Source organism: Mycteria americana, chromosome 2 (genome assembly GCF_035582795.1).
Source record: "Mycteria americana isolate JAX WOST 10 ecotype Jacksonville Zoo and Gardens chromosome 2, USCA_MyAme_1.0, whole genome shotgun sequence".
NCBI lineage: Eukaryota > Metazoa > Chordata > Aves > Ciconiiformes > Ciconiidae > Mycteria > Mycteria americana.
In genome coordinates, this window is record NC_134366.1 from 150,645,600 (window position 1) to 150,673,373 (window position 27,774).

General features: G+C 45.9%; 2 protein-coding genes and 1 non-coding gene across 5 annotated transcripts; 1 reads left to right on the forward strand and 2 right to left on the reverse strand.

The window, feature by feature from the left end:
- Positions 1 to 1,252: 1,252 nt before the first annotated feature.
- Positions 1,253 to 5,344, reverse strand: RPL30 (ribosomal protein L30). Its single transcript, XM_075495016.1, has 5 exons — positions 5,203 to 5,344; positions 5,062 to 5,112; positions 3,958 to 4,103; positions 2,690 to 2,820; positions 1,253 to 1,420 (listed from the first exon to the last, which is right to left on the reverse strand). Exons 2-5 carry the CDS (start codon positions 5,080 to 5,082, stop codon positions 1,371 to 1,373), a joined length of 348 nt encoding a protein of 115 aa, XP_075351131.1. The 5' UTR covers positions 5,083 to 5,112; positions 5,203 to 5,344; the 3' UTR covers positions 1,253 to 1,370.
- Positions 1,662 to 1,796, reverse strand: LOC142406863 (small nucleolar RNA SNORA72). Its single transcript, XR_012774741.1, has one exon. It is a non-coding gene; the product is annotated as a small nucleolar RNA SNORA72 (small nucleolar RNA).
- Positions 5,345 to 14,903: 9,559 nt separating the features above from the next.
- On the forward strand, positions 14,904 to 26,093 carry ERICH5 (glutamate rich 5). Of its 3 annotated transcripts, XM_075495754.1 has the most exons (4): positions 14,904 to 15,006; positions 18,831 to 19,250; positions 21,240 to 21,356; positions 24,987 to 26,093. In XM_075495754.1, exons 1-4 carry the CDS (start codon positions 14,931 to 14,933, stop codon positions 25,007 to 25,009), a joined length of 636 nt encoding a protein of 211 aa, XP_075351869.1. In that variant the 5' UTR covers positions 14,904 to 14,930; the 3' UTR covers positions 25,010 to 26,093. The 3 variants fall into 3 exon arrangements, with proteins under 3 accessions (XP_075351869.1, XP_075351868.1, XP_075351867.1); XM_075495753.1 differs by lacking the exon at positions 24,987 to 26,093 and having other exon boundaries at positions 21,240 to 21,442; XM_075495752.1 differs by lacking the exons at positions 21,240 to 21,356; positions 24,987 to 26,093 and having other exon boundaries at positions 18,831 to 19,648.
- The last annotated feature ends 1,681 nt before the right edge of the window (positions 26,094 to 27,774 follow it).

The window sequence follows — 27,774 nt, forward strand, 5'->3', positions numbered from 1 at the left end:
CTGCTGGATTATCAGGGTATCACAATCCAAAGTTTCAAGTACTTTTTCCTCTTACCACATCCAGACCATGTAACTTCTCCCTACTGTTCCTTGGTCAGCATTCAGTGATTCTCTACCGTTCCTGAATGCAACTAGTATTTTAATTATGAAACCATACTTTGGGTAGTACAACTAGCTGCACGCCTGTTTGTCAAAAACTTAAGACAGATGAAAACGGCAAATTGCTTCTAGCCATTCTGGACAACTGAAGTGCATTGAAGTTTTACTCCTTCCCCTTGGCAGCAACAGCACTCTTCTGCTAGCTTTACTTTCACACCAACAGCAGCATCTAAACTATCTCTTGAACTGATCCAAATCTGAGGTTTAATAGGTAGAGACACCAGCACTTCCTCCTTTGCTTTGACACACATTGGTTTGCCTCTTTACTGTCTCCAAATGGAAATACACAACTTCATCCATTCCGTACCAGAAGCAGAAGTAGTTGCAGCAAAACTAGATTAAGTGATATCAGATAAGCTAATGAGCGTGCATAGATACACAGCAGCAAGGCTTTAAGGTACCTTGTGCTTTGGCAAACAGAATTCAAGTTCTGCAAGGATACTGATTTTTGTTAGGTGTTTCTTTTACCACATGTCAGCAAAGCACTGGCACCACAATTAATAATCACTAGTAATAAGGAACATCCTGCAGTCATGGTCTTGCATAAAACAGGCACAAATCTGCAAGATACCAACATTCTCAGCAACAGTCACTTGAGAACACCAACTCATCTGTCTCTAACATAATGTCTTCAAAAAACAAAAAAAAAGGGCCAATTTAAAATCAGCTTTGAAGAGTTAATTGGTATCTTATTGAAAGTACGATGTTATACACCATGTCTAGCAGCTACCCTATTTGCCATTTGACAGATATATATTATCTTGGAATGAAAAGACAAAGGGGATAATTTGCATTAGTACTTTTGATTGACTTGGTAAAAATAGTGTGAATTTTTTTAGTGTAAGTAAACCCTTTGGGGTCCCCCACCAACATCCCAAATTTGCTACTGTACCTCACATTACGACTTGTTTTTGCATTACCACTCCAAAACCAAAAAACTAAGGAAGCCCTAGCCTGTTGGGATCTGACACCATACTTGCCATGATCAAGTCTTACTCCACTTACCTCTCAAGAACCACAACTTCTAAAGAAAGTAACAGGCAAGTTTTGTCCTGTGAAGGTTGTATTTCTAACAGAACAGGAAACACAGCAGTGGTAATGAATCTTCATTTATATAGTTTGTTCCCTAAAACCAGCAAAGGTATAATACAAATTTTTCTTAAAACAGATCTGTAAGCAGTTTTATTGTAGAAATAACACCTTTACAGCATTTACTTCTCACTGGCTTGTTCTGGCATGCTTCTAATGATGTCAGAGTCACCTGTAAAACAAAAATACACTGTTACAAGAGGACCCACAGAAAGATCTGTTTTCAGGAATAAGCCAAAAAGTTTAAAAAAAACCCCAAATCCAACACACTGATTCTACAAACATAAAACAACTCAAAAGCAATACAAAGACAGTCTGTTTAGAAAAAAGGCAAGTAATTTTGATGGCTTGATAAAAAATACTTATAACTGTATTTTGCTAATCCATACGCAGTATTTTTACGATAATTATGTACCTGTCACTAGCATTTATAAAGCCAGTACTAGAGCAATCATCTAGTCCTGGAGGACACAATGCATAGTTTTAATATAGCGAATGTCTAGCCTCCCCTGATCACGAAAATATCAGGACAGCGAGAATATTCGCAGTACATTACACAGCAATAAGATTTACGCGCAATTCCTTAGCTTACAGTTAGTCATGTCCGCCCTCTGCCCAAAATCAAACCTAAAAGTAACATTTTGAAAACTAAGTTTACAGCTAGTATTTGAATACAAACAAGCTTAATAAAGTTTTCTGAAGAAACAGAGAATTCAAACCAATGTCGCTTGGGGAACATTTGGTGAAAGTTATTATAGAAATCATTAAATCAATGTGCATGCGATTTGGTCAAGAAACAGAACAAAAGATTGATTCTTCTCTTAAAAGATTTGGAAAGAGGATGAGAAGTCTCCTCTTCTCAATCCTAAAAGGATTAGCTGTCTATGAGGAACTTGAGCAACTCTGGCTCAAAGAGTGCTACCAAACCATAGCAATTACACACACATTTACAGTTTTAAAATAAAACATTTAATATAATTTTCAACCCTGGATTAGTATCCACCTGCATTATTTTTGTATATATTATTCTGGGAAGCAGGACAACTCACAATCCTTTGTCTTAGATTAAGAACAGTCAAACAAGGTTGATGGAAACAGCATGTTGCACAAGCTCATATTCTAGCTGATGGGCTCAGAAACATGTACCATAAAGTTGCTTCCCAGCCACTGAAACCTCATTACAGACCGACAGGGAGGCAAACCACATGCTCACAGGGTTAGGCAGTAAAAGGAGCTATGTGCAAACACAAGCAGCAGTAATTTCAGGTTCCAAGAACCTAGGACTCACAAAAGAAGAACAGGATCTTGGTCAGAGGAGATTACAGGACAGTGAAGTATGTCATCACCCCTGCACGTTACTTGCTCAGTGCTGCTACTCACAGGTGAACAGAGGAACCACCGATACATACCATTTGGTGACTGTCCCGCAAGAGAGACATACCTGGGTCAATGATAGCCAGTGTGCACACTCTGTAGTATTTTCCACATGCTGTGCCCAATTCAATGTTGTTGCCGCTATAATGATGGACACCAGTCTTGGCAAGCATAGCGTAGTACTCGATTTCCGATTTTCTGAAATTCAAAAACTAGGTGTTACAGTACTGATAAACAATTCTAACTGACTGTACTACAGCGAGAGCAACTTTAACTCAAATCACACTTAAACCTTACACAGTTTTCCTTCCCACCCAGAAAAACCCATCTGTTCCTTGCCAGCCAACATCACTACCGAGCTGTGGCTCAGGAACCCTTATCCAGAAGTACACTGAAGGTATGTAACAGCAAACCCACTTCTGGAGTGCAAATCCTTGAGGTTGCTCCTACACATGCTCATTCCTACAGGAAAAAAGGGGATTCGGAACATTCAGACTTCTAAAACGTTGTAGGAGCTAAGCCAAAGTGCATAAACGACGACCATTATTAATGCTGATACCCAGTGGCCAGATGCTGAATAGAGATCGGACTGCTGCTAGCTGTGAAAGAAACTGTGTATTTTTCTTACCAAAAAAATTTAAAAAGTCAATCTGTATTCTCTTTTCTTCTAAGTTCCACCAGGAGATTCTAGTGGTCAATATTGTTCCCCAAGCACTTCTGGGATCCCCACTAACACGTTGCCTACTGTAACAGTCCTGCCATTTCCCAAGCATCTAATTTTGATTTTCTGCATTTACAGTTTCCTGAATCTGTCAATATCCCTTGAAGACAAAAAGGGCCCAGAAATTCAACAAGGAAAATGTCAGGAAGTTAGTAAACATTTCATTCTCAAAAAAGCAATTTCACTGACCAGGAACCTAGATTTAACTTACTTGGACAGCAATTTTGTGTGCTTCAAATATTTTAAATCAGTGTCAATTACTAGTTTTCCTACCTGTAAAATTATTTTCCAATACACTACTTCAAAAAAAATACAGGAATTCAGCCCCATTATACTTTTAATAAATGCTATCGCAGTGCAAAAAGCTTACAGTATCTTCACTAGTGCAAACTCTTTGAATTAGAAAGAAAAATGTCGGGAAGCATTTCAACACATCCAGACCTGAAATCCTTGTACACCAAACAATCTATCACTTTTATTTCATAACACTCTGGAATATGCCAACAAAGTATTCTGCACTAATAATTCACTGCAGCAATTAACATGAAGTACACGCTGTATTTGTAAAAATAACCTGTCTTAAAGAGAACTGTTTTTTCCATACATCTGCTTACCTCAAAGCAGGACAGTTGTTGGCTAGGATGACCAACTTGGCTTTGCCCTGCCGAATCATTTTCAGAGTCTGTTTGTATCCTAGCACATATTTACCACTTTTCATAACCAGCTGAAGCCTAGAGTTTATGGACTCTAGGGACTTTTTCTGAAAAAGGTGTAGAAAAGCATTATTGTATGTTACTTTACATTTTGCAAAATGGCAAAGAACATAACAAAATTAAGAAATCCCAAACACAAACAATCTTTTAATAATTTCCCTATAATTTGCAACGTGGAATAAAAAAAGCCAGCCTACCACATGAGTATGAGAAAGCTTGTGGATAAGGGGGTTGCTGATACTATGTTTTCCCCACTTCATTAAAATACCTCTTACCTACGTTTGTTACAATAGGGAAATACATCTTAAAGCATTGTTGCTGCTATCTACGTTAGTCAGTAACGTCCAGGTGTATTTGACAGGCCTTTATCAAAGTGCAGCTAGTCAAGTCCAAGTAAATACTACTTCTGCTTTGCAAATCTAAGCCAGGTTTGGAGTACGTCTCTTCCCAGGGCACATACTAATAGCGTTATATTGGTCAGCAGAAACAAGTAATCACATGCAACATGAGCTGACACTCCAACAGGAGAGCGTGGTGCTCACGACAACAGGTAAGTGCATTTGCAAGGACGAACACCACCATCTCACAAGAAACCCATACTTGCCAGAGTCGCTCCAAGAGAAAGGCAAAAACATGGCAGGAAATGCAAAAGCTGAGCTCCACCTGTACTAGGAACTCAGCACCAGCTCCCCTTCCTCCAGCTAGCACAGGGGCCCTACGAGCAGCCCGGGATAGCGCACAGCAGGGAACCGAGGACAGAGAAACCGGTGGGAGGCGACCGCAGCCTGTGCAAGGAGGGCACGGCCCGAGGGCCGCGACAGGCGTCTCCGGCTGTGTCCAGGGCCCCCCGCCGCCCCCGGTCCCCGCCCCAGACCATGCCGGGGTCCACGCTGCCTCACCGCACCGCGACCCGCCACCCTCCGCCGCCCCGTCCCGCTCAGGGCCCGCCGCTGGCGAAGGCCGGGCCGCCGCCACGTGAAGCCGGCGCGGCCCGCTCCCACTCACCGTCTTCTTCGCGGCCACCATGTTGCTGCCTCGCGTCGGGTCGGGCGGTGACTAGAACACAGGGGTGAACGGGGGTAGCGGTTAGCACCCGGCTGCGGCCCCCCGCGCCCGCCCGCGCCGCCCCGGCCGAGCCCCACTCACCGAAGACGCGCCGCCAAGATGGCCGGGCAGCCAGAAAGGAGCGAGCTCCCACAAGGCATCGCGGATCCCCGCGCGGCAGCTCTCGCGAGAGCCGCGCACAGCCTCCCCGTCCCTCCCTCGAGCTGCCAATGCGCCTGCGCCCAACCGCCAGTGGTCAGCCCGGGCGGGACGCGGCGGCGGAGGGACGCCGGTGGGGGCGGCTGGCGGGGGCGGGGCCTGGCTGAGGGCGGGGCGGGGCCAGCGAGCCGGGCTGCCGCCATGGCTGCTGCGCCGCGTCTCAGCGGGTGGGGGGTCTGTGTCGCCCCCCTTCCCCTTCCCCTTCCCCTTCCCCTTCCCCTTCCCCTTCCCCTTCCCCTTCCCCTTCCCCTTCCCCTTCCCCTTCCCCTTCCCCCCTTCCCCTTCCCCCCTTCCCCTTCCCCCCTTCCCCTTCCCCCCTTCCCCCCTTCCCCCCTTCCCCCCTTCCCCTTCCCCATGTGTCCCGTGTTTCAGAGAGCGACTTTAAATGCCCTTTTTCCCGTCACAGGCTTGCGGGAGACTCTGAGCGCTGATCAAGGAGGCCCCTTGCAGGAAAGAGTCCCAAGGGGCCTGAGCCTCCTGTCCCCTGTGGGGCTGTCACTTCTGCCACAGGGCTGATGTGCAAAATTACGGTATGGAGAAAATAAATCTCCTTGGTGTCGCAAGCCGCTGGAGCAAGAGACACGCATGCAGGTCTGACTCCACGTTTCCCTGCTGTAAGTGCTGGGCACGCTGGCTTTCTGTAAGGCAGCAGTGCCTTCGTGTCACCAGGCCCGACAGTATCTGCCTGCCACCAGTTCTGCACTGCGGCCGTAAATTGTCCCGATGAGAGAGAGCCCTGGCCTGAGCGAGCACCTGGATTTCAAGCATTAAGCATGCCACTGAGCTTGGGAATAGCTCTGGGCCTGAGGCTGCCTGCGTTAGCGGGTGCAGCTTTGGGCACCCCTAGTAAAGCCCCCAGGCTTGCTGCGGGCGATAGCACTTGCCTTCCACCCGGCTGTGCAGTGGCCTTGGCCCCTGCGAGAGCAGCTCAGGCCTCTGCTGTGCTGGAGTCACGGTGCAGGGAAACCTCCTCCTGCCCCCCATGGGCTCTGGAAACCATCAGCTTGAAAATTAGCTTGCTGAACACACACGCGCTAGCTATGAACATGGCTATGAGATGAGGGTCTCACAGTTTCAGGCTAAGAACAGTTGCGGTTGATCCCATGGTGGTGTCCAGCCTAGGACAGACCCCCGGGTTGGTGCAGGGAGGAGCAGCGAGCACCAGTTCAGCTGGCGCCTGCCTGGGCGCTGCGGGGATGAGCAATGTGGGTGCTCAGGGTGTGAGTTTGGGGGGTTCCCCTGTGAGACCCCCCAGGAGGAGGCATGGGGGTCCACCGCAGAACAGCAAGTCTTCTGCTGGTATGACTTCATGCTCTTAGGACACATCGCACCAGAAAGACACCCCAGCGTATACATTTTCTTATGAAATACAAAGCTAGAATAAGAAGCTGGGAGGGGGCACAGCCAGGACAGCTGACCCCAACTGGCCAAAGGGCTATGCCATACCATATGGCGTCATGCTCAGTACAGAAACTGGGGGGTTGGCTGGGGAGCAGTGACCGCTGCTTGGGGACGGGCTGGGCATCGCTCAGCAGGTGGTGAGCGGTTGCATCTCTTGGTTCCCCCCCCCGCCCCGGGTTTTGTTCTCCTCTCTCTTTTGTTGTTTTTCTTTTCATTACAATTTATTAATTTTTATATATATATTTTTTCCCCTCTTTTTCCCAATTATTAAACTGTTCTTATCTCAACCCACGAGTTTTCTTACTTTTGCTCTTCCGATTGCCTCCCCCATCCCACCAGGGGGGAGGGTGAGCGAGCGGCTGTGTGGTGCTTAGTTACCGACTGAAGCTAAACCATGACACACATATAAATAATATATGAACTATATAAAAATAAAATTAAAATGTTACATTTTGATGTGTCTCTATAGTCCAATTTCACTAACTGAAACAAAATAATTTTCAGCCCTTTACCAAGTATAGTTAATTTTGAAGTGTACTTCAAACTTTTATTTTCTTTGGCAGCTGAAAAGTAAACTCCATTCTACGTCTCATTCTTTTCTTGTTCCTCTTCGTCTCCGTGCCCCAGCACTCAGGTGGATTGCTGTTATTCCTACCATCAAATTGTGACTTCGCTTTTAATTCTTTACGCTTTTACCTGGTTGGTTGTGCTCAGGTGAAACATTCATCTTTTCTTGCTTGTTGAAATTACTGGCAAGAGAATATAAAGCTCAGTGGGCCTCGTGGAGTCCTGAGCGCAATTCCTTTTGACTATGCCATGTTTTATGTTATCTTGCAAGATGCGGGAGCCATGCACGGCTCCAGAAGAGGGAGCTGTTTTCAAGGGTACCTTTGCAACCTCCGCTCAAATTATGAGAGAATGCAATACTTTCCTTAAGAGTTTCTAAAACTAGTTCTTTCCAGTGATGTGTTTTTAAAAAAACCCTGGATTTCCTAGAGTACTTTCTGACAGACAGTTTGGTCATTGGACCCCAAATTCTGTCCCTAAATCTGGGTGGCATAAGGATCAGGGGCGGGGGGGGGGGAATATACATGCAGAAATGGGCACTATTGTCTGTCACCTTCCAAATCTCCCTTCTGTGGCCATGAAGGTCTCTCCTGGGGGTCTGTGGTCCATAAAATGTCCTTTATAAAGGCAAAGGGCCATTCCAAGTCAGATGAAAGCAACACTAGAAGGAAGAAAAGGCTTTGGCCCCACCAAAATTCCTTAAACAATATTGCACAGCCACTGTTTTGTTAAAAATCAGCAGCTGGGAGTAGATGGGCATTTACAATGCAGGTGTTTGAGAATTAAAGCATGGGGGAAGGCACGTCAGGCAGAGTTTGGCACCCAGGCACCCTCCGCAGGGGATGCTGAGCTCCCCTCCATGACGAGGCCATGATACAGCAGAAATAAAAGAAGGGGAGGGAAGCAGCAGACAACATCTCCATCTCCAACAAACAAGTCTCAAGATGGAGAGATCCAGGGAGCAGCTGGCAACCTCAGGTAAAGCAGCATTACTTCTCCCAGCACTAACAGCAGGCACGGTGGCCACATCCAGCCCTCCCCCTGCCCCGCCAGCCACGCTCAGCCCGGGAGATCAGCTCCTTCACGGGCTGAGTCGGGTATTGCTCTGGCTCAGGGGCTCTGCAGGCTGGTGCTCAGTTTGGTAGTGAAGATGAGCACATAGAGAATGGAGAGTATGCAGGGAAAGCAGGGCCACTCCTCCCTTACTGCTTCTCCCACCCTGGCCTTACTCTGCGCTTGCCTAGTGAGAGGGCAGGGACAGGGTTTCCAATGGAGAGAGACATAATTTAATTCAAACCTGGAGAGCAGTGGACTTGAAGGAGGTATCTCACCACTTTCCTCTCCCCCCCTCCCCCAAACATTGATAAGGTTGTGTAAGAAAGCACCAGTCAGAGGTATGACTTAGGAGAGTGAGAGCACTGCGAGAAAAGTCACTGGTGGAGCATCGACCTGTCCCAGACATTGGAGTGCAACTTCATCATTTTGGGCCTGGAGGAAAATGGAACCAACTCAGTGTATCGGATAAATTCTAAGTGATCTAGAAGATGGAAAATATCTAAGATCACAAAGAAGCCTTATTTTCTTTGAGTCTGCACATGCAAGCCCAGATCCCTGAGTCATGGCTGGAGTAACAGTCTAATGGCCATCCTTTAGCTGGGACCATAACTTCATGATACCTCGACTTCAGTAGAGATGGCTGAAGGAATTCCCACCCCGAGCCTTTTTTTTTTTTTTCCCCAGAGTTGTTTTTAAGTCAAGTCAGTGCTTCATTTGGTCATGCGTCCCACAGCAGCATTGGCACAGCCGGTGGGATGTCCTGCTGGGGGTGGAAATGTGCGCCGGGGAGGGGGAGATGAAAGGGCAAGGCAGGGAGCTCCCGCAGCAGCACTGACACCGACGCCAGCGTATCGGCAAACGACAGTGCAAGCCATGGTGGCCGAGTATACTCATACTTGAGGACAGACAAGCAAGTTCATGTGTTTTGCTTCACAGTTGGGGCTGGCTAGGATCACCCGTGGGGTCTCTTGCAGCAGTTCAGCTGCAAGGAGTAAGCACTGGGCATACTGCAGATGCGGGCCCGTCGGCACAGCACAGGCACACACATTTCTGCAGAGAGATACCAAAGCAACTTTTTCTCCACGTTATGGAACCCCAAACATTGTCCCCTCAAATGCAATGGTAATAATACTGTCAGCTTGGTAATAGGGTGGTCTCATTGCTCATCAAAAGATGACATGTAATCCAATGACGGTAAGATGAGGCACTAAGAACAAAGGTAGGTGTGCTAATTACATGTGCTGTTGTAGACAGTGCGTAGTTAACTGAGAGAAAAGGTTGGAAAGAAGAAGGGAAAGAGAAAAGAAGAAACAGAAAAAATAATACTGAAGTCTAAAAAACGAGTGGTACATGGACACTCAGGACACCCAGGCACAGCCCAGGATAGATCATTCCGTTAAATTCTCTGAACTTCTGAGATCTTTATAAAGCTGAAGCAGCAGCATTGCTGACCCTGAGAGAAAGTGGGGATCACCCTGACAGCCGGGGACGCAGAGGAACATCTGAAGCTGTACCCCTGCTTACGCCCCTTCCCTGAGCATCAGCAAGCAATGGGTAGAGCTCAGGAGTTGCTCCCTGTCAGAGCTGCTGGGAGCCTGAGACGATAACAGGTACTGACCCGTTACCAGCAAAGCACCAGGAAATGTTGTGTGATGTGATTGGGGGGGGGGTTTCAAGTTGTAACCTCTGCTAAAGCCACTGCAAGGGGGAGGCAGCGTATCTTCAGCTATCCTTCAGGTGCCAGAGGTCACACGCTAACCCTCAAAGGCAAGATTCAATTCAAAAAAGAGTGATCTTCTGAAAAGCTAGGCCTACACCTTTATTTTACCAATATGACCAAAGCATACTATTTTGATAGGATGAAAATATGCAAAAATACAGTCCTGTTCTTTCTTACATTTTTAGTTCTGTCAAAATCTCTGCACAATTACACAACAACATTGTGTGAACACCTGCAGACATTACTTTCTCCTTTTGCACTCGTCAGGGCTATTAAAAGTGACAGACTGTGTTCTCTGATAATCATCGCATTTACAGCAAATGCAAACAAGTTCATCCAATTTTCACAGGGTCATGCACCGAACTATCCCTGGTATTGTCAGGCAGACAAACGCAGCGCTTTGTTTCAGATGGCTGGGAATTTGGAATCCCAGTAATGCACAGGTCCGCTGGACCCGGATGCAAACCTCTCCTCGGCCACCCTTCCAGCGGCTTTACTGTGAGAAAGGAAGGAAGGAAAGAAAAGAGCTGTAGAGGAAAATGGGCCAAATGCAGAAAGGTATCTCATCAGGGAACAGGGAAAATCTTGAGATTAAATACTGCCTATTGTGAATACCTGGATATCTGCACACCTTGGATATATTTTCAGCCAGTAAAAGGATGCTAAGGAGTATGTCTGTATGGACATATATAAATATATACATATGTAAATACATACATTTGTATACCTATATGTGTAGCCAGCTTAAATATAGTGCCAGTACAACAAGATACTTGCATTTTCTAAGGGCCAAATTGTGCAGAAATCCACAGGCGCATATTTCTAAAGATAGTAATTAGTCTGATAAGAAGATCTTCCGATTCCCTCCTTTCCAGGAAATTACGAGGTATGTCCTAGGAGCTAAGTTCCAAGGTCATTGCCATCCCAGACAAAACAAAAATAGCGGTTTCAGAAGGCAGTTCTCTGCAGTTCATAAATCAGCATCACAGAGCGGCCTTCAGTGGAGCTACACAAATTTGCATCAGTGGAACTTTTGGCCTGAATTATCTGCCACAGTGAACAATTTACAATATTTTATCGCCTGCTCAGTACTGGCCTTTCTGTGCAGAACAGCCAAAGAGTTGAGAAAAGGAGTCACAGTTTAAAAAAGAAAACTCATGAATAATATAATGTTTTGAAAATTCTACTGTGATTTGGAAAGTCCCAGGATTTGGGTCTATCAGAAAGTAGATATAAATTTAATAGCTGCAGTAGGAATCATATCTAAAATATTCAAAATTATTAACAGCTAGTGAGCTCTGGAAAGAGTGAAACAAGTTTGATCATGTAGGACTAGCCTGGGGAACTTAAAAATTGGCAGGACCTTAGAGAAATCTTCACGAAGTTTGCTTTTAGAAGTGTATTTCTGCTTGCATATAAGAGGACATAGGTATTTGTTGCTTTACCTCTGGAGGTACAGCTATTCCTGAACGCTCCCGGTTTACATTTTATTTTAATTTCTCAATTTATATTCCTGAATAAAATAGTTTTCTTTTGTAAAAATAACGAATTCAAGACGATTGTTTAGTTTGTTTGTTGTTAAGGGTTATTTTAAGCTACTTTGGTACTGCCTTCACTTGGGGCAGTACCAGGGTGGTTCAGATTAGAGAAGGCAGGGAGTCTGGGGAGGGGTGCCCTGCCCAGGGGAAGGGATGGGAAGGCTACCAAGGATTTTCATCTGCCAACGTCATGCTGCAGCCACTGGATCACTTGCAGTCATTTTTTTGGGACTCTGTACAAGCACGGGGCATAGCTTGTGAGTGCTGCTGCCATAGCCCCTGCTCCCATACCCTCTCACTCCCTGCCCCTGCCTTCTCCCGCCGCCTGTCACACACCCAGGAGCCTCGTCTCATTTTCAGTCTCACTTCCCCAACCCCGAGACTCCTACTTCCAAAGCTCCTCACCCTGCATCTTCACTGGAATGTGCATGTCACTACCACTTACCCTGGCCAATAGGTGAGCATGCTAACACAGTGATACTCACTATCTAGAAAGTAGAAATAAAAAAATTGAGCCTAACTGGCATCAGCCCCAGCCCTAGCTTGGCCTCAGTGGTGTTTGCTTGGACATACAGAGGCTCGAATAAGGGAGCATGCACCAGTTTGTGTTTGCACGGCAAACTCCTGATGTACATCAGCATGTGTAACCTGCCCCCAAGGTAAACCCATGGAGTTACGGCTTTTGGGGCCGGGGTGAGCACCTTGGTGCTCCCAGCAAAGTAGGACAGTGGCACAGAGGCAGCTGCAGAGCAGCATGTTACCCGTGGCAATGCGCGTGTGCCGAATGGTCTGCAGAGAGCACAGGCTGTCCAAGCCTGACTTGGTACGTGGCAACACAGCTGATACACTGAGCTGCAGCCTTGTCCTACCACGGCCCTACCTATGTCCAGCTCCAGCACTGGCTCTGTTGTCTTCCTGCTGAAAAGATGCAACTTCTCCTTTACTCGTGGGAGGATGGAAGAAGACCAAGAAATTGTTATTTAGTGATTCTGGGAGTCACCTGCCAAATGGCCCTTGGGTTCTCATTCCTATTTCTGTACCTTATCCAAGGACTGTTAAAAGAATGTGAAGTACAGAGCAGCCCTGGCCCCCCCGGGTGAGTGCCCTTGGCTGTCAATACATGCCCACACATGGTCCCTCTCTCTGGCCTCATAAATCTTGAATTCCTTTCTCCACTCTTTCAGTAAGATGGATGGTAGGTGCACTCTGCACAACTTATCCTCTGGTTAGGACACGGAGGGAAGCAGGTACAAAGCTCTGCAGGCAAGAGAAGGAACAGAATGTAGCCTTCCCTTTTTTATTTTCCTCAGTGCCCAGTGCTTGATGAGCTTGTCCTGGTGGCCCGGCCTCCTTGCTTTGTTCTCTGAAAGCACATCATAGAAGAAAGGTGGGATATCAGATATGTTTGCCATCCCACCCTTGCATATGTGCTGTCTGCAGGCAGCTTCCTCAGCTGTCGGGACTCCTTCGCAAGCACAGACACTTCTACTTTCCTATCTGTGGCAGCAGAGCCCGTCCCAGTTGGTAGGCAATAGGTGGGTCCCTGGGTGTCTTTACACGCACATCCACCTCTGACGCTGAGGCACCCGCATCTGTGCTGTACAGGGAACCCTCAGGTGCTGTGTAGGGAACCACCCCAGCTCCCACCACAGCGCTGTCGGGACTTCACACCAGCAGCATGAACGTCAGATATTTCTGAAATTAACTTTTAAGTTGCTAAGCCTTTCATTGCACTGCTGGTTTTGTGCTTACACAGCAGCATGCTTTGCTAATGCCAAAGTTACCAGCATTTCCCTGTCTAGTGTCCCGTAGAAATCTTATCTATAGCCACAGAGAAATCTACAGAGCCTACAGTTTTTTCTATTGTTTTTAAAAAGTGTCCTAGAAATGAACTCAAGTTGAGGAAGCAGAAGTTAATGTGTTTAGGCTTACCTGGTGTATTCCCTCCTGTGTTGCTCCTCGTATGTTTGCCAGGTGATTTCCCGGAGTGACACAGGTGCACGCAGTGTGCATTGCCCATGCAGTGAGTCTGAGGGCTCCAGGGTACACCTTATATCCATACAATACATACCTTATGTGTATCAGTCTTTCCCAGGTGTGCCAGAGCTTGACACTCTTGCTACAGTGATAGTATGCATACCATACGGTATACCACGTCCAGGATTTCTGTATGTCCTGCAGCCTGGCTGGAGTTACTGCTACTGCTCCACCTTGGCTGCAGGACATCAACAAACCCTGGACAAATGCCCAAAGACAATATGATTTGTCTGGACAAGTTTCTGGATGGATAAAAAACGTTTATTTAGAAGAATGGGTGATTATTCTAAATTTGAAGGGCATAATGCAACATGTCTTGGGTGCAATAAATAAAATACACTGGACCTGCTTATGCAAGCAAATATATGGCAAACATTCTTCCTTCTTACTCTTTGGAAAGTTTCTAAGCCACCTGGACTTCCCTGGACATCTGCCAATTTGCCTATATGCAAATATAAAAATCATATTGTCTTTATTTTACCTTTAAGGCTGATGGTAAGGGTGTTACAGGTGGCTGCTGAATCCAGAGGACTCTGCAACCTGGGAATTCCTTCTTGCCTCCCAGCTGCTGAGAGCCCAGAGGTCTCCCCATCCCAGTCCCACAGATGCATCTGCTGCTGTTCCCGTTTGCAGGGAGGGCCAGTAGCGAGGCTCAGCCCCCTGCCTGTGTACAAGCACGCACCCCCGGGATGCTAAGACGGAGCACTGCATTTAGCAGCACCTACACATACCACATACACCGTAAGTGCAGCTAGCCCAGTCCTGCTGCTCCTCTCCGGCTGGTCCGGACTGGGGTTCCCTACAGTCTCGGGTTCACAAGCATAACTGCATTCATGGACCCTCAAACATCAGCATGGCCTCCAAGCCCGTCCAATACCCCTGCCCAGACCCTGGACCCTCTTACCCGGTGTACGGGTCTCCCTCTACTCGATGCTAACCTGGCTTGGAGTTTGCTAGCGAGTTTTACCTACACGTACACACACCCAGGATTAAACTCATGGGTTTCCAGCTGCTGTCACACAGACCTGCAGCCCCTTTCTCGGCTGCTGCCACTTGGACCTTGAGGCACCCGCACATAGCCCAGAAAAACGCCTCAAGGGCAGGAATGAACACGCCGGGTGGCCCGGGGCGAGCAGGGCGGGAGTGTTTTAAGGCACCATCGCCAGGGCCACCCCTGCGGCCCCCCCGGCTCCGGCGCTCGGTGCTGCCCGGCGGCACCTCCAGCCCCTCCTCACCCCGCCCCGGGCCGGGCAGTCGGGAACAGGCTGCAGCGCCGGCCGCCGCGCCCCGCCATGGGCTGCTCCAGCAGCGCCCGCAGCCGCCCCCAGGAGCCGCCGCCCGCCGCCGCCGCCGGGCCGCCGCCGCGGGGTGAGCCGGGCCGCGCCGGGCCGGGCCGGGCCGGGCCGGGCCGGGGGGCGGCGGGCGGGGGGCTCCCCCGGAGCTTGCTGAGGGCGGGAAGCGCCTTGCCGTGAGCCGCCGCCGCGGGACCGCGGGGTGGTCCCGTCCCTGGGCGGGCGCCGCGGGTGGGCGTCGGGGGAAGCCCGCGGGGGGCCGGGAGCCCGTCGCGTTTCTGCCGGCTGTTAGTTCTGCCCAGGCTGTCGATGGCGCTGCGCCTCGCGAATGATGCCTTCCTAGACTGCTGCTGCTTGTAAGTGAGGGAGTTCCCGGCTTCCCTTCCTCTCCGCAAACTTTTTTTTTTTTTTTTTAATTCACAGACAGGTCCTGCGGTTGGTCCTTTCGTATAACACCTGTAAATCCAATGCTTTTCCCCCCCTTTAAAATAATAGTGAACTAGCAATACCTGACCCCGCGATCCTTCCTTTTCCTTACAACATCCGTACATCCACCCCAAAGGTTTGCAGGACCGGCAATACTCGTGACACTGATTTGGCTCTGGTCACGGAGGATTCATTTTGGGTGCAAGGCGTATTTGTAGGATGCTCCATAAGAATATCCTTGCTATTCGGTGGAAGTTAAATAAAACTTTGTTTCCATATTCATCATATTTAGCTCTTTGCTCCAAGGGAGGTTTGGAAACACTTTCATAAGAACCTGAATGCTGCAGTGAGAGATATTGGCCTCTCCAGAAAGATACGTCCTGAAGATAGATACATGAAAGTTGTTAGCATTTCATTTTACTGCATTTCTTTCCTGTATTCTTGAGTTACCAATATCATCTGTTGCTGTTATTCTGGCTGCAGCATCCGTGTTTTCTGTATGGGTTTATTTTCCATGTGTTGTCTTGCGGTGGTGTGGTTTGTGACTGCAGAGACGATCGCAGGCTGTATGGGGTGAGCATTGTCCGTGCCACTATAAAGCCAGCACGCATCTGCAAACCAAGGAGCCCCGCTGAAAATATCAGCAGAAATCTCCCTATATTGTACCTGCTGTCTTGTTCACTTGCTCAATGTACCAAATTCCTCTGCCTTTCCGTCCTCTGCTGAAAGATATTTGCACGGGAATACTGAAGGGCTCAGGGAAACAACTGAAGTAACTTATTCTGAGTATTTTAGGAATTCTGTCTAAAGGCCTGTTCATGTTAGGATAGGTTATGAAATGTACTAAATACATAAACTAATGTCATGGTAATGATAAAGTGCAGTTTGTGATTACAGCTGAAAGATTTCCATTAATTTGACCATTGCCAGCCAGATATGTTAGTTATTTTCTAATTTAATTTTATAAGAGAGGATAATTTGAAAGAAACTTCTCTAAATGTGTTAATGGAAAAAAAAGTATTTAATTTCCTTCCATTGATGTGTAACTCAAAAATGTGAGGCTTTTCCAAAGGAAAGAAAGAAGGCAAAGGGAAAAATACTGTAGCCATGGCCCACTTAAATTCACTGTGCTTTTCATTGTTTCTCCAGCTGAAATTGTCAGCAGCAGGGAAAATAAAAGTTATAAATTTAAAAATAAAACAAAACTAGAAGGCATCCTAGGAATGTTGACTGCCACATGATGTTCATTCTTCTTGGGGATAAAGGTATTGAACAGCTTACTGGGAGGATTTATTTCTTCCGTATTAGAGAATTCTTAGCGTTTCAGATGAGATCGGAGGAATGCTTCCAGGGTTTCCAGCGGTGCGGATCTCACGCTGCATGGCAGTATTTTATAATCTAATTTATATAAAACATCTTGATGAAGAGAGGGCTGGAAGTTACAGGGCTGATGTTTACAGGAGCTGCAGGAGGTTCCTAGTAATAATGGGTTTGAATTGTTTCTTTTACTGGTAGCACCAACTGAAAACTCTTTATAACATGCTAGTTTTCATGGCTCATTTATTTCTGTGCGTAGGTTTTAAATGCTCCCTGTCCACGGGGTACCAAGCAAGGTGAAGGCATGAGAAGTGTCTAAAGGGATAAAAAATAAAACGTGAAAAGATCAAGTCTCCGGTCTCTGAGCATACATTCCTTTTTTTTAGTCACTGCTTAGAGTAGTTTAAGACTTACTTGCTGTTATTTTGTTGGGTATCTGTTTCACATTGAGCTTCATGTTAGGAAAAGGAGTGCCTGGACAACGAGGTGTGATAGAGATCTAGAGAAGGTAAATAGGGAAATATATTTGCTGTTTCTTGTAAGACAAGAACTGTCACTTGATGAAATGACTAGCAGCAGGCTTAAAACCAGCAAGAATGTGTGTTACGGGGGGTGTAAGTGGGCTGTAGACCTCATTGCCACTGGTCATGGTGGAGGCCAAGCGTGTACATGGATTGAAAAGCGCAGGTTCACAGAGGAATGTCCACTGGCGACTGAAACCCTGCCCCGTGGGCTGGGTCCCGCTGCCCTGCCCACTGCCCCTCGGCAGCTGTCAGAGGCAGGGTGCTGCCCTGGGTGGGTCTGCGGTCTGACGCGCGTAGCTGAGCTTACCTGCTTTTTTTGAGTTGCGTTATAAATAGCTATACCTCCGTGAATTTGGAGGGGTTGGTTGGACCTTGGATGGTTTTACGGTTCCCGGGACAAATTAGATTTTATGTGTCCCATAGACAAAGTTGCTTTCTGTCTGTCTTGACAGTCCAGGTTCCCTGTTCTTGCTCTTCTCCTGGCTTAGCCGTCCTTCCCCGTGTCTGCAGGCACACGCTAACTAGGTGACGCTTGCTGGGGAGGTGTTCTGCTTGAATGCCTCAAAAGAACTGTGAAGTTATCTTAAGAGCAGCAGTATTCAAGCAGCTGTTTTAAGAGCAGGATGTATTACATTTTTTTGCTGTTCATCTATGTGTGTATGAAATATCATACGGTTCTGCTCACTGGCTTTGACACTGCAGTCATCATTTTCTCAGAAAATACAATTTGTCAAGTTTTGTAATTATTATATAAACAGATTTTGTGCATGAATTCCCCGGGTTTTCATCCTGACATTCATTTGGAGAAGGTTAAGTACAAGCTCTTGTCAAACTGAATTTAATCAGAAAGTTACCAAGTCAGTCTGATAGGTTGGTGTAGCTCATTTTGAGTCCTCAACTTCTATCTTTAAATACCTGTCAGAGTAATTTTGCCATTTCTTTATTGATAAATTTTGTCTGCCAAAATGGCCCATTGCTTTACTTAGCCAATAAGTTGATGAAAGAAGCAGAAGTTTTAATTTGTTTAGGCTTCCTGTTGTTGAATGTTTTATTAGACAAAGCGTACTATGAATGGTAGTTTAGTATTTAAAAAGACAGGCAAAGTGGTTTTTGTTTTAAGAAACGGGCACTGCTCACCCTCTGGGATGAGCAGGTTCTTCTCAGTGTTTTTTGTTCAGCCACCCAGAGGCACCACCAGAAGTTTCCCACGTGCAGCCCAGGGCAGCAGCTCCCTCCCGCTTGGCACATTGGTTCTGTGCCTGGTTTGGGGCAGGAAAAGGTGCTTCCTTGCGTAGCGTCCCGTCACCAGCAAACCTTCTGCACACTTCAGATCCGTAAGGCAAAATGTAGTAGGGCGTTGGCCTGTAAACAGGTCAGCTCTCTTCATGCAAAAATAGATGATGTGCATCAAGCCAAAACTTTTTTTTTTATGTGAGAGCAGAACCATCCTCTACTGGCTATGTGTAAGAGCAGCAGACCTGGTGAAGGAGTGTTGTCCGTAGCCAGGTGGGAGCTCCTTGACAGGTACCGCTTGTGCGGTCCCCTGTGGGTCTAGTTCTCATCTAGCTTACATGCCCATCATCCATTATCTGTAATTCTCTTTTTTCTTTCCTTGCTCTGCCATAACTAAAAGCATCATCAGGTGAAAACACCCCGACCGCAGACGACCATGAAACCATAGCTGACCAAACACAGTTGGACCCAGCAGAGGATGTGAGTCTTGCCTCTGAGGAGACAAACCCCGGCAAGCATCCGCCAGGAGAGGAGGCTGTGGCCGTCATTCTGGCTGTCGAGGGAAAGATCGATTTGGTCAGTAAAAGGGAGGAGCCGGAGGGCACCGAGCCCCTGCCTGCAGGAGCGGAGGAGAGCTCTGATCTGCCGTCTGCATGGCGAGAGGAGAGCGCTGGGCCTTCACCTCCAGCACCGGGAGAAGATGCTGGGTCAACATCGCCAGGACCAGCAAAGGACAGCGGGCTGGTAGAGGGCAGTGACAGCTCTGCAGTGGAAATCATCAAGAAAGTACATATTACTGAAGAGGACCACCTCATTGAGGGTAATATTTGTGCTTTCATAAATTCAGACCAAATTCTGCCTCCAGAGACTTGTGGGTGGATCCTGTTGGCTTTACTGAGAGCCTCACATGAGCTTCTGGAGTCAGAATTTGGTCCGGGGAGTCTGTACAATGTGGAGTGTAGAAGAACGTGGCTGGGGAAGCCTCAGACTCACAAGTCTAAGCTGTAATAAATTTAGTCAGCATTTCCAGTCATTACCTCTGCTATTTCATTTCATGCCCTTTTTGTTCTTAGCAGGTACAATGCCCCACCATACCCCTCATTTAAAATGTTGTGTTTCTGTGTAGCTCAGACATGTTCCTTGATATTTACAGACACCAAAGCCTCTATTACTTAGTTACATGTATTAATTATAAAGCAACTGTCCCTGTGCACATGAAGTTGGAGGGTGCATGTCTGGATGTAGAAGAAAAAGCATCTCTTTGATGCGCACTTGGCATATCCAGCCTGTCCTAGAAGCTTGGCTATTACACGAGTAGAATAGAAGTAGCAGTGGAGGGACGTAGGGATGGGCTTTCCAAAAATGTTGACTGGCTGGGGAGGAAGGCTGCATGAGGAAGCAGTGGTGTCTGAGATGGCAGGTATTTCCATGTGCTGTGAGAGGGACCTTTACTGGGAGGTGTGCTCGTTCCCAGAGATTGCAGGCTGTGCTCATCTTTGGGTTAGCGCTCAGAGGACGTGTCTCTCCCATGGACTGCACACGCAGAAGGTGAGCACTTCACAGGAGGAATCGTATTTCTCCTAAATGGTACAAAGCAGCTCAGTGAGGAATCGGATACTTCCTGGGGGAGCATTTCTTCAGGGAATAGGCAGGTGAAGCACATGAGAAGTATTTGTCTGCAGGGAAACATGGTATCAGCAGCCTTCTTCGCCCCACATTTGCCTTAAAGAAGTGCAAGATGCAGGAGAAGGACTGATCTGTGCAAAGCCCCGAGCCAACTACATGCACTACCACTAACCCTGTGGCTTTGCTGTGCACGTCTCTGAACTGGCTGTATCAATCTGACTCCATGCATCCCAGCAGCTGAGCATGGGGGTTGGCTTGTCCTCTCCTGTGTCTCTTCACAAAAGAATTTTGAGGTTTCTTCTACATAAAATGGGCATCTATCCTTTGGAATGAAGTCTTGGTTTATGTAAGCAGTAAATGACTGGATGCTTACCTGTAAAATATGTAGTCTTACCCAGCTGGAGACTCCAATTTCATTAATGACCAATTCTAAGCTTTGGGACATAGTGCTGGGGGCAGAGCAGTACGCCCTGAACATTGTGGTATGACCTCATGTCCATGGAAACACGTTTACAACTGACCGTTTGCCTGAAGATCAGTTATGAGGCTTTGACCACCAAGTAATTCATCCTGCTTGTCGGGCGAGTGAACAAGGGTTTTGGGAAAAAGAGTTTTGCTCCTTCCAAGCTAGAAGTAATACCTTAATTTGTGTGCATTATCTTTCCATGAGGCATATGATGAAGAAGGGACCTTCCATTTTTATGCTGTGGTGTGTATGATATTTAGCACTTGTTTTGCTTTCCTTTATTCTTCAGTAGCCGTGCAACTAAATTAATTAGGTGGCAGCTTCCCAGGGAAAGCACAGTTTCAGCCAGACTGGCATGTTACCATGTTTTCTATTTCTGTTTTGTTCCAATTGTAAATAAAACTGCACATATATAAAATAAAATCCAGGAAAAATAATTTTAATAGAAATAGTACTCATGAATTGTATTGAATAGAGTGTCAAGGGGATTTTGTGAAAGCATCAGGAGAACTTTACAGGCATGAGGCACGCATGTAGCTGGATGATGGAAAGTGATTGGGAGCATCCCGTTTGTTCCCTATGGCTTCATTCAGGGGGTAGCTTGGTAAAGGGCATTGGTGAGTTGACAGAGTAAAGTCAGGTTTACAGAAAGGAGCTGGGGCACTTGGTGCTTTTCTCAGTGGATCCTAATTTGATCTCCGTGGTTACTGTTCCCAGGTGAGACGGGAGAACAGGTGGAAACTGAGCTGCTCAGTGAGATAGTAAGTGGAGGGCCTGAAACAAAAGAAGAAGAAACAGGAGAAGCTGTGGATGGTGCAGCAGCGACAGAGATAGGTATGTTGACAGAGGAGGGAAGGACCACATGGGTTATTGTTTAGGAGACAGAAAAGACTGTGCTGTCCGTAATGAGCACATCTTGTCACCCCCCTGCCGGCATGCAGCTGCTTTCTGCATTTTAACACAAGAGAGAGAGTCATAAATATTTTTGTTTACATTAAGAGATACTTTTGGATGCAATCAGTTGGAAGTCATGCTTTTTACATGGGTCATCTTTGAGTCCTACATGAGTCTTACCGGTGATAAATTATCCCTGTTTGGGGAGAATGCTAGACTGTAACATGCAGTCTTGGAAAATAAAAAACCTATGTTAAAATCATGACTCTGCTCGTTATTATTTGGAGGCTTGTTTTTATGAGCTAATACTTTAATGCTGCTTTGTGATTTCCATTCTATGCCAGACAGTCATTTTAGACCCCCTCGTTCTCCTTATCAGCTGAAATCAGCAGTGTAGCGCTGGGATGAAAGCACATTGCACAGCAAATGCAGTCACATGGTAGGAAAGAAAAATCACAGGCCAAATAAAGTGCCTTTGGAAAATCATAACACCAGTGAAGAGAAGAATTTGAGGGGATAGGACTGTCCCTCTAGCAGACTTGGAAATTGTGTTCACAATTCTTGTTGTCACAGTCTTTCTGCAAAAGTTATTTCTTCTTCCTCCACATTTACTAAGAATCCTACACTCATTTATTTTGAGTCCATCATGTAAGGTATTCGCATGCCCCAGAAGGCAGAGGTTACCCTGTGGTATTGCCGGAATGTGGAAAAGGAGGAGCAGGCGATGCAGACACCTCCTCCCTTCCCCCGGGGAACATTACTGCAATGATTGAACCCACTTTTCCCCTCTCCCCTGCCTCCTAACCACTGGCTGACGTAGCTGTGCTGAAAACCTCTATGGGCTAGTGAGTATGTCTGTAATTCAGAAGAGGACAGCTTCAGCAGGAAGGGTGGGAGATATCTTACACCAGTACCTTTCATGACTTCCAAATGAACCTCTTGCACCTGGGATGAGAGGTCTTTGGTTCCTTCCCAGTGCTAGTATATGCTCCAGCCTTTGAGCTGTTGAGTACAAAGGGTGAGGGCTCCCTTAAACAGACCAGCAAGGCATGTTACCTCTGTCATCCTTCCTGATATGCTGTGAGGATGCAGAGTTTCCTTTGGAGGGAGATAAATGGGAAGCACCAAACTCATGTGTTCCAGCAGGGCAGAAGTGTTGCTGGGCAGGTCCAGAAATGTGCATTTGAAAGGACTGGCAAGACTTTTGCAAGCCAGCTTCTGTAACTGGTGGAGAAAGACAGGTTCTTCTCAAAGTGGGGAGACATTGAATATCTGCAATGGTTGCCTTGCAGGGAGCAGCCATATAAGAAATTCTTAAACAAGAGGGACTACGGGACAAAATATGGAGAGCCACTGCTCTACAAAGCAGTTCAGAGTCTTACTCATGGCTGCTGGCACTGCTGAGTCTTTAACACACTGAACTGTGCCCAAGATCATTTTACTTGTCTTAGCTGTCCACAAAAACTTGTAGTCAAGAGGGCTGTTCAGTGACTTGCCATACACATTAGGCATAACTGTGCTATTTTGTCTTAGTTACACTGACAGCAGCAAGCCAGCGTGTTCCACCTGTGCCACAGGATTAAGGAAAATGGTTTGCAGCGTGAGCGCTCTAGCCTGGCAGACCACGAGGGTGGGGTCAAGCTGTTTGGTCAAGGTATATGTGGCTTTATGACCTTGTGATTACTCAAGTGGAATTAGATAAGCAGAGACCAAAAAAAGGCACTCAACTCCCTTTAATTCTCATCTGTTTAACTGTTGGTGACCTTTATATTGTTACCTTTTAAGCTAGCCTGTGAAGACAAGCTATTGTTGGCTGTTGGCAACTGTGCTCTTGCAGCATCTTCAAATTTCTGCCATACAGCTTTGCCTATAAAGTCCAAAAAAGTTTATTCAACTTGTTTTTAATGTCTTGCCCCTATGCTTTTGCAAAGAATTATGTCTGTGCTGTGAGTTCAGCAAAGCACTTAATTTGCTTCTGGGAAACCTCAAAGAGCAGCGTCCTCCTCCTCCTGAAGGATAAGAGATTTCATCATGTAATGATTACAGCTTTAGTGAAATACTTACTTTCTGCATTTACCTACCTTGACAGTATTCTCCCCGACAGTTTTGTAAGGAAGCAGAAAGGGCAGCCCTGCTTCTGTGTCCATAATACATTTCAGATGATAGGAGTGTACCAATGCAGCCAGCTCAGAGAACAGCTGTGGGTGAGACAAGCAAACAATGTTAAGAATGGAACAGTGGCCATTTAAATCTGGGATGCTGTTGTGTAAGGGAGAAATTCTTCCATCTTGAAAGGATATTGAAGAACTAAAACAAGATTCTGGGCAGGGAAGCAAGATCGCTAAAGGCAATGGAAAAATTCTTATTTTGAGAGATACCAAAAACATTCAGTCTTGCCTCTGAGAGGGTACGACTAAGAGGATATGAGCTGATCCTAGAGCAAAATAAACAGTGCTCTAGAGGTAGCTGAGGTCCATCTCTGAACAAGGGAATGCTCAGTGACACACTAAGCATGCTGAATTCAAAACCACTAAAGGGGATTTTCTTTTTCACCTTATATTAGTGATGTTCACAGATTAACTGTCAGACTCTTTGTTGCAGAGAGTCACTGCAGTTGGACATCTCTCTCCTGTCACCTGCATTCCCCTGCAAAATTCCCACCTTCCCTGCGTTCCCTGCCCAGCCTTATGGTAATGCCACCGTTCACTACAAGGAAGTCCCATGTTGCCATGTTCCCAGCCTATCCTTGCAGGGTCTTCTGGCTGGGAAAGAAGTACCTTGAGCTGGAGTGGTCCAACACTATGATTTCTGCCAATCATCCCCTTGGGCACCATCTTTTAGCTGTCAAGCAAGCCACCGAGACTCATAGCTTCTCGGCTGCTGATGGCCAACACATATAGTTTCAGGGGCTGGGTGCAGTTCCTCAACCGTACGTTATCATGGAATAGTTGAGGTAGGAAGGTACCTCTGGAGATCATCTAGTCCAGCCCCCCTACTCAAAGCAGGGTCAGCTGGAGCAGGTTGTCCAGTTGGGTTTTGAATATCCCCAAGGATGGAGACTCCACAAACTCTGTGGGCAGCCTGTTCCAATCAGTCAATTGCCCTTAGAGCATAAAAAGGGTTTTCTTACATTTAAATGTAATTTCCTGTACTTGAATTTATGCCCTTTGCCTCTTGTCCTTATTTAAGACTACTGGAAGATTTAATGTCCATGAGATCTTTGCCTCTGTATCAAATATGACTGAAATTATGCAGTAATTTCAAAAGTTAAGAGAAAATGCAGCAGGGTGGGGAGGAGCATAAGACTGTTGCAGCCTAACTGGATTTCACATAGGTGATGTTAATGTCTGTAAGAGGAAGACTGTGTATGAATGGGATGGGGGAAGAGGAAGCAGAGCCAGTGGATGCAGGTCCACACAGAATATCCTTACAGATCTGGGAGAAAAGCAGATACCCCTTTCATGCTGTGATGCTTCCAGGGAACTTTCACATGTAATTCCTGTAAGATTTATTGAATATCAAGTTGTACGCTCAATTAATTGTTAAATTAATTTTTTCCATGTGTTTCAGAGACAGCTAATAGCAAGGAATAGAAGTTATGTCTCTATGAACATCCTCTTCTTGGGCCTGCTCTTCTGTCCACATGAACATATTCTAATTTTATTGGGTTGGGAAAATAGAAAAGCTTTTATGGATTGAGCCACGAACGTGAATAAGAGGCATCAGAAAAAGTTTTATATAATGTATATTTTTTGGAGTCAAGCTGCCAAGACTTCAAGTGTTTGAAATACCTGAACTTTCACCTCCCTGCCACCGAGTGCCTTCTGTACACGTCTAGCACAGTGGGATCATTCTCTGACGTCAGTATAACTATGCAGTTTTCAATTAGGATTTTTTCTGGGTTCAGATAACTAACTTCAAACCTATGAAACCTTCAGCCAGCATTATGTAGGATAAAGAATATAGTGTAGCTTTTTTTTTTTTCTTAATGGTAGTATGCAGGCAATTTCTCCAAGTGCCTGGACTACCAGTGTATGGAGCTACTGAAATGTATAGCACATAGAGGACTGGAAGATGAAAGTGCCCATTGACCAGGCTGTAACTAAATGCAGAGGTTAGTTTTGCAGAAAATGGAAGATATACAGGGTGCAGTGTCCAGGACCCAAGTGGGTGTCTGCTGCTCACTCTCCATTTTTAAACACAAATTTATTGCAAGGCTAGTAGTACAATATATGTGATGACTTCTGCAAAAACAGGGAGAAGAGGGCATTTTTAACTATGAGTAGGATGTTTTAGTCTTGTAAATTCTAGCACACTTAAAATATAAAGATAACTTCACAGCTGTTAACGTTCATGGTGATTAATAACCTGTCTTTAGCTGTGGAACTCCTCATATGCATTTGTGGCTTCTAAAATAGATTTCTAACCAGAGACGTATATAAGCCTGTTCCCAAAGGAGGGGTCATCTATTTTATTTCCCTGTAGTGCTGTCCTCCAGAAGTATGCCATTAGGGACTGTTTTGGTTATTTTCCAAAATGCTAAATAATCATTTTGGAGCTGAAGCTGAATGGCAAAGCTTTCAAACAAATTTCCTGTGAAAACTGGCCCTGAATATAATTGATGTTACGGAGCTGATAGAGAGTAGAAGTTTGTTCTGATGGTGAATGTTGCAAAGGGACTATGTTTAGAGGATTCTCTGGCATAAGGAAGTAGAATACGGAGAAAAAGTCAGTTATCTAAAAAGGGCAAGCATATGTTGCTATTTTATTAGCTTTATTGTACAAAAAGACTTCACAAAAATTTTGCTGTCACTAGCAAACTATACAGATCCCTCTAAGAGCTAAATTTTGTGCTGCATGTGCACATCTGACTCCAGCTGACTTTGGTTTGTATTAAATAATCTAATTGATATTCCTGGCCTTTTGTGTAAGCTGATATTCCTTGGCTATATCACTAAATCTAAGGTTTTCTGCTTATCAGCACTCTTACGAATTTGTCAGCTTCATTTAATGTCAACTTTCTGTAGGCAATACCATAAACTTTTAGAACCAAAATGCATGCTTTCTTTTTTTTAGGAATTTTTTGGTAGGTGGATGTTACAGTTTTATTTTTTATTTTTACTAGCCTTCTATAACAGAGGAGTTAAAACAAGCAGCTAGTTCTATTAAAAATCTATTGACATTAAAGTGGAAATTAAAAATTCAAATAGAGGTAGTCAAACTTTTTGTCCACGTACCCGAACTATTCCATGACAAAAAGCTATGAGAAACATACCATGCACTTGGGAGAGCTGAGGAGTGGGGGAACAGGTACTGAGCGGGACGAGGACTCCCCAGGGTGATACAGGACTGGGCTGGGCGTACAGCCAGGGTCCAGGACACCCCAGGAACATCCACTGTCAGCTCCTTCTGGTGGCTGGTTTCCTCCTGCGAGCTGGGAGTTCGGTTCACCCTCCAGCACCTGTGCCAGCATCATCCTGCTCCCAAACACAGGAGATGAAATCAGCAGGGGACCCATGCTGACTACTTGCAAGTTGCGTGTTAGATCATGAGTTGCAGGTTGACCACCTACATTGAGCAATTTAAGCATAAACCAAGAAGAATTCTGTGACAGAGATCAGTAGTATTAATAGCAACAGAGGAAACTGCACTTGGAAATAAAATATGAAGATACAAGGGAGTCAAGATAACCTGCTCACCTCAGAGTCACTCTTTCTACACTGTTGTTACAAGGAAGACAGGTGACAATATACGTCCTTTCCTCACTGTTCAACTTTTTCAGGTCATTGAGCAATGCTAATTGGACACAAGAGGAGTATAGGCCAGTCAATGACTCGACAGTATCAGCCCTCCTCAGTCATCTTCAGTCCTTACATACTCTGTGATTACAACAAATGAGAGCTATTTTTCCTTTTCCTTTCTAAAAGATGAAATATACTTGACACCGTGCTAAACATGAAATGTTACTCACTTAAATTACCACAAGATCAGAATTTGGCTGCTAGATCTGTGCTGAACATCCCTACCTTGAGAAATACATTGGAGCCTAGTGTTCCTGGTCTGTAAGCTACCAACGCATGTACTATGCATGAAGGGCCAAAATATGTGCGCTTATTTGCCTCTGCAAACCTGGGACATGACAGAGATTGCCAAGAGCAGAAATTGGTCTGTGGATCAAAGAGCTTTCTCATGTTAAAGGCTGAGAAGAGGATATGCTCCAATGTCTGTGTTCACAAGATATACCTCCAGAGGTAGGGCAATATACTTTAGCTTTTTTTTTTTTTTAACATAATCAAAACACAAAACAATCTTGAGAAATGTTTATCAAAAGCTAGACAATTTTCAGCCCTTAACTTCA

Excerpts from the sequence above, each read along its gene's own strand:
- RPL30 (XM_075495016.1), bottom strand. The coding sequence starts at position 5,082 with ATGGTGGCCGCGAAGAAGACG. Across the intron at positions 4,104-5,061 it reads TGGTGGCCGCGAAGAAGACG|AAAAAGTCCCTAGAGTCCAT; the intron begins GTGAGTGGGAGC and ends CACCTTTTTCAG. Across the intron at positions 2,821-3,957 it reads AACAACTGTCCTGCTTTGAG|AAAATCGGAAATCGAGTACT; the intron begins GTAAGCAGATGT and ends TTTGAATTTCAG.
- ERICH5 (XM_075495752.1), top strand. The coding sequence starts at position 14,931 with ATGGGCTGCTCCAGCAGCGCCCGCAGCCGCCCCCAGGAGCCGCCGCCC. Across the intron at positions 15,007-18,830 it reads CGCCGGGCCGCCGCCGCGGG|CATCATCAGGTGAAAACACC; the intron begins GTGAGCCGGGCC and ends CATAACTAAAAG.